Source organism: Myiozetetes cayanensis, unplaced genomic scaffold (assembly GCF_022539395.1).
Source record: "Myiozetetes cayanensis isolate MyiCay16 unplaced genomic scaffold, myiCay2020 scf271, whole genome shotgun sequence".
Lineage (NCBI taxonomy): Eukaryota > Metazoa > Chordata > Aves > Passeriformes > Tyrannidae > Myiozetetes > Myiozetetes cayanensis.
In genome coordinates, this window is record NW_026087490.1 from 17,090 (window position 1) to 23,196 (window position 6,107).

General features: G+C 60.7%; 1 protein-coding gene across 1 annotated transcript; it reads left to right on the top strand.

Moving 5' to 3' along the window:
* The first annotated feature begins 124 nt into the window (after positions 1 to 124).
* Positions 125 to 3,128, top strand: LOC126643639 (kunitz-type protease inhibitor 2-like). The gene is made up of 7 exons (XM_050322151.1): positions 125 to 242; positions 567 to 614; positions 714 to 890; positions 1,442 to 1,471; positions 1,563 to 1,733; positions 1,861 to 1,902; positions 2,417 to 3,128. The coding sequence occupies exons 1-7, from the start codon at positions 125 to 127 to the stop codon at positions 2,581 to 2,583; spliced, it is 753 nt and encodes a 250-aa protein (XP_050178108.1). The 3' UTR covers positions 2,584 to 3,128.
* The last annotated feature ends 2,979 nt before the right edge of the window (positions 3,129 to 6,107 follow it).

A 6,107-nucleotide genomic window follows, 5' to 3' on the forward strand; every position in this document is an offset into this window, starting at 1 on the left:
TTTTAGGGGGCGTGGCCAAAAGGAAACCCCAACCGGGGCCTTCGGGGGTGGTGGGCGTGACCTGACCGGGAGTGGGCGTGGCCACAGCGGCGCACCTGTGTGACGTCGCCGCCGCTCACCTGCGATGGCGGCGGGGCGGCTCCTCCCGCTCCTCCTGCTGCTCCTGGGGGGGGTCCGGGGGGTCCCCCCACCAGAGCCCCCCCCCGCCAACATCATCCTGGACGGCACTGGGGGCGCGGGGGGTTTGGGAGGCCGGAGCAGAGGGGAGCGGAGGTTTGGAAGGAGTTCTCGGGAGGGTTTTGGGGGTCCTGGAAGGGGTTTGGGGGGGTCGTGGAGGGGCCTGGGGAGTACTGGGAAGAGTTTTGGGGGTCCTGGCGGGGAAGGGAGTGGGACCGGAGACTGGGGGGGTTGGGGTTCCAGGAAGGCTTGGGGGTTCTCAGGAGACGAGTTTCTGGGGTCTGAGGTGGTCATGAGCTTTTAGGGGGCACAGGGAGGGGTTTTGGGATTCTGTCCCCACCCCAAAAATCGTTCCCGGGGGGACCGTTAACGTGTGTTCCCCCCCCCAGATCGGTGCCGGTTACCGGCGCTCACGGGCCGGTTCCGGGGGGTCTGTGGTGGGTTTTGGGGGTGATTTTGGGGGGGTTTGGGGTGATTTTGGGGGTGCAGCCCCCCAGAGCCGCCCCGGGGGGGTCGGTGACGGTTCCCCCCCCCAGATCGGTGCCGGTTACCGGCGCTCACGGGCCGCTGTCGCGCCTCCATCCCCCGCTGGTTCTTCAACGCCTCCAGCGGCGCCTGCGAGAGTTTCGTGTTCGGCGGATGCGGCGGGAACGGGAACAACTTCGGGAGCGAGCGGGAATGCCGGGAGGGGTGCGGGGGGGTCCCGGAGCGGGGTGAGCACCGGGGGGGTCCTGAGGGAACGGGAACAACTTCGGGAGCGAGCGGGAATGCCGGGAGGGGTGGGGGGTCCCGGGCGGGTGAGCACCGGGGGTCCTGAGGGAACGGGAACAACTTCGGGAGCGAGCGGGAATGCCGGGAGGGGTGCGGGGGGTCCCGGAGCGGGGTGAGCACCGGGGGGGTCCCAGGGGATAACGGGAACAAGTTCGGGAATGTCAGGAGGGATGCGGGGTCCTGAGCAGGGTGAGCACTAGGGGTCCCAGGGGGAACGGGAACAAGTTCGGGAATGCCGGGAGGGGTGCGGGGGTCCCGGGCAGGGTGAGCACTCAGGGGGTCCTGAGGAGGGTCCTGAGGAACGGGAACAACTTTGGGAATGCCAGGAGGATGCGGGGGTCCTGGGGTGGGTGAGCACCAGGGGGGTCCCAGGAGGGGATCCGGGACGGGGTCACTGGGGGAATTGGAACAAATTTGGGAACAAAGCTCCCCCCAACCCCTGCCTCATTCTGGGTCGTTTTGACCCCTTCCCTCCTCCTCTTTTTTCCCACAGCTCTGGATCGTCCCAACTCCACCTTGGCAGGTACCTCCCCCTGTTTCCCTGGGGGGAACTTTGGGAGGTCTTTGTCGTCCTCCCCCAGATCCCTTTTAACCCCTCCTGTGCCTCCCCCCAGAGCGCTGCTCGGCTCCCCCCGTGACGGGCCCGTGCCGGGCGTCCTTCGTGCGCTGGTACTTCGTCCCGGCCGAGAATTCCTGCCGGGAATTCACCTACGGCGGCTGCCGCGGCAACGGCAACAACCACCCCGACCGCGAGGAGTGTCTGCGCCGCTGCCGCCCCCCGACAGGTCCGGGACCCCCACCCCACCCTGGGACCCCACCCCAACCCCGGGACACCCTCCACCCCGGGACATCCCCTGATCACAACCCCAGTGCCCCCAATCCCCAACTCATCCTGGTTTCTCCCCTCCCCAGGTGATCCCAGCGCCGAATTCCGGCGGTTTTTGGCCACCAAAGGTGAGTCCTGGAGCTTGGGAGCCCCCACCCCCACCAGTGCTCCCCCAGTGTTCCCAGTGTCCCCCACTGCTCCCCAGTGTTCCCCCAGTGTTCCCAGTGTCCCCACTGCTCCCAGTGTTCCCCCAGTGTTCCCAGTGTTCCCCAGTACCCTCCCAGTTGCCCCCATATCCTCCCCTACCCTCCCAGTGTCCTCCCCTGTGTTCCCAGTGACCCCCAACATCCCCCAGTAACCCCCCCATTGCTCCCCAGTGTCCCCCAGTATTCCCAATGTCCCCGGTGTCCCCTCAGTACCCCCCCAGTGTCCCCCAGTACACCCACAATGACCCCTAGTGCTCCCTGTGTCCCCCAATATCCCCCCAATGTCCCCCCGTCCCTTCCCAGTGCCCCCAGTCCCTCTCCAGTACCCCCCAAGTTCCCCCCAGTGCCCTCCCAGTCCACCCCCCGTACCCCTCAGTGCGCCCTCCCCTTCTCTGACCCCGTTTTTGGGGGTGTCCCCCCCGTTTTGCCCCCCCAGGGCTGGTTCTGGGGGGTCTCCTGGCGGCGGGGGCCGCTCTGGGATTCGGGATCCGGGCGGGGCTGCGGCTGCTCCGGAGGAAACGGGACCTGCCAGGATCGGGATCGGGATCCAAACCCCCCCGGGACGACACGGAATGTCTGATGAAGGACGACTACACCGTCTGAGGGGTTGGGGGGCACCCCCTCCTTCCTGCCCCCCCCAAAAAACCCCCAAAATCCCTCCCCCTCAGGCACCTCCTGCCTCCCGTCGCTTTTGTCCTGGCTGATTTGGGGTGATTTTTGTAGGGAAAAACGGGATTTTTGTAGGAAAAAACGGGATTTGGGGCAATGAGAAATCAGGGGGGACCCTCTGAATCTCCTCACCCGAGACCCCCCACCCCAAAAACCACCCTGAGCCCCCCCTGAAGACAACTCCCACCTTCCCTTTAACGATCCGTCGCCTTTTTTTCACCGGATGATTTGGGGTGATTTTTGTAGGAAAACCAGGATTTTGTAGGAAAAACGGGATTTTGGGGGAATCAGAAATTGGGGGGAACCCTCTGAACCTCCTCACCCCAAAAAACCCACCCTGACCCTCCCCGAATCCCCAGTTTGGGACATTTTCCCTCCCTTTTCCCATGTGGATTCACCATCCAGGGGGGTCTCTTTGTCCCTTCCCTGAATTTTGGGGGGTCCCAGCGCTGTTGGGGGGCCCCCCCACCCCTTATTTGTTTTATTTTGGGGGGGGGGGTGTGATTGTTGTGTCGAATCAATGGGATTTGGGGTTCATGGATAATTTTGGGGGGGTGGGGAGCGGATTTTCTACGTTCCAGGGATTTGTTGGAATAAAGGGAGATTTGGAACCACCCCCCGAGCTGGGACCCCCCCAATTCCAGACACCCCCCCCCCCAAAGCCCAAAACCCCTCCCCTTGGCCTTGGGACCCCCAAGTCTTAACACCCCCCTCAAATTGGTCTGGGGATCCCCAAATTCCAGAGCACCTCCCCAAAATTGCTCTGGGGACCCCAAATTAATTCCCTGCCCCAATCCCAAAATCCGGGTGGTTTTGGGGGAGATTTTGGGGGTTGAGGCACCAGGTTTGATCCCCCTGGGGAGGGATTGGGGAGTGTGGGGCAGGGAAAAGGGGGTTCCTGTGGAATTTTGGGGGCTGCCTATGGAATTGGAGGCTCCCCAGAGAACTGGGGGTGCCCCAAATCCCTAAAATCCCATAGAATTCCCTACGGAGTGGGATGATGAAGGCTCTTGTTGGAGGTGGGGGAGGTTTGAGGAACTCAGGGACGTGGGTCTGGTCATCCCCATGGAATTCCATATGGAATTTTAGGGGTTCTCCATGGAATTCTGGGGACTCCTAGAGAATTGTGAGGTTCCCAAATCTCTAAATCCCCATGGAATTGCCTATGGAACGGGATGGTGGTGGATCTTGGATGGGGAGGGGGGCTTTGAGGGACTGAGGGACCCGGGGCTGGGGGTCCTCAGGGAAAGGGGGTTCCCAGGGGAATTCCCTACGGAATGGGGAGTTCCCTAAGGAATTCTGGGGTTCCCAATGGAACTGCGGGTCCCTCCAAATCCCTAAATCCCCATGGAATTCAATGATAAGGGATCCTGGTGGGGGGGAAACTGTGAGGAATCCGGTACCGGGAGGGTCCCTGGAGAATTCCCAATGGAAAAGGGGCAGGGGGGGGCTTTCCCTGTGGAACTGCAGGGGTTCCTGGTGGAATTCCAGCCGCAGGGATAAGCGGGCCTGGTCGATCATGCGAGGATCGGTGGAGTCGGTGTGGGGGAGGTTGGTGAGGGCCTCGAGCAGGATCTGCGCCGTCACCGCCATCTGGAAGAAGGCCGGGTTGAAATGGTACCTGAGCGCAAGGGACCCCCTCACGCTTCCCGCCATTTTGTCCCCTCGCTTTTCCCCTCACGTTTCCCGCCCTTTTCCCCCTCACATTTCCCACCCTTTTCCCCTCACTTTTCCTGCCTTTTCCCCCCCACGTTTCCCGCCCTGTTCCCCCATGTTTCCTGACCTTTTCCCCTCACATTTCCCTCCATTTTTGCCTCACATTTCCCTCCATTTTCCCCTCACGTTTCCTCCATTTCCCCTCACTTTTCCCACCCTTTTCCCCCTCACGTTTCCCGCCATTTTCCCCTCACGTTTCCCACCATTTTCCCCTCACATTTCCCTCCATTTTTGCCTCACATTTCCCTCCATTTTCCCCTCACGTTTCCCTCCATTTTCCCCTCACGTTTCCCTCCATTTTCCCCTCACGTTTCCTGCCATTTTCCCCCTCACTTTTCCCTCCATTTTTGCCTCACGTTTCCTCCATTTTTGCCTCACGTTTCCCACCATTTTCCCCTCACATTTCCCTCCATTTTCCCCTCACGTTTCCCACCATTTTCCCCTCACGTTTCCCGCCCTTTTCCCCCTCACATTTCCCGCCCTTTTCCCCTCACTTTTCCCGCCCTTTTCCCCTCACTTTGCCCGCCCTTTTCCCCTCACATTTCCCTCCATTTTCCCCTCACGTTTCCCGCCCTTTTCCCATCACATTTTCCCCTCACTTTTCCCGCCCTTTTCCCCTCACATTTCCCTCTATTTTCACCTCACTTTTTCCTTATTTTTCCCCTCACGTTTCCCGCCCTTTTCCCCTCACTTCTCTTTCCCGCCTCACTTTTTCCTCACTTTCCTCATTTCGCCCTTTCTCCTCACATTTCCCTCCCTTTTCCCCTCACATTTCCCTCCCTTTTCCCCTCACTTTTCCCACCCTTTTCCCCTCACATTTCCCACCCTTTCCCAGCCCACCCTTGGCACTCACAGCTTCAGCACAGCCAGGTTGGCTTCCAGGTCGTGGACATTTTCCTTGGCCTGGGTCTCCAGGGTGGCCAAGTTCTCAGGGTCGTACCTGGGCAGGTGAGGGGGTGACGGGGACACACCTGGGACCCCTCCAGTCCACCCAGTCACCCCCCACTCCCATTCCAGGGACCCCCCAGTCCCACTCCACTGCCTCCCAGTCCACTCCCAGTGCCACGCAGTCCCTCCCGCTCCGCTTCCAGTCCCTTCACAGTGCCCCCCAGTTCCTACCAGTGCTCCCAGGTCTTGCCTTCTGTGCGGGCACCCTCGGTCTGGGAGGAACCTTCGCCCACATATTGAATTTTGGGCGGCGGGAGGGCCAACTGCATTTCCTGCCCGCACACAAAGCTCACGGGCAAAGGGGCTGCACCCCACGGAGGAGTCACCCATGGGGCAGCACTTTGGGGAAAGAGCTGTTGGCCCAGCTCATTCTGGAGGTGCTGGTTTTAAAGGGGCAAACTGGCTGGAGAAATGGCCCCAACTCCAAAGGAGATCGTCAATCAGAATTATGATTTTATAAAAATAACACGATAAATACAATTATACAGAGGTTTTAACCCACAAAAAAAAAAAAAAAAACAAAAACAACCAAACCTCAGATGTATAACCCGGCACCCTGGGGCACCAGCGGAATGGGGGACATGGGGGGCTTTGGGGACACAGAGGGTTTTGGTTACCCAGGGGATATGAGGGGCTTTGGGGACACAGGGGACACGGGGGCCTTTGGGGACACAGAGGGTTTTGGGGACACGGGGAGTTTTGGGGACACTGTGGAGGGGATGATGGGGACAGGAGGGAACACGGGGGGCTTTGGGGACACGGAGGGTTTTGGGGACACTGTGAAGGGGATGATG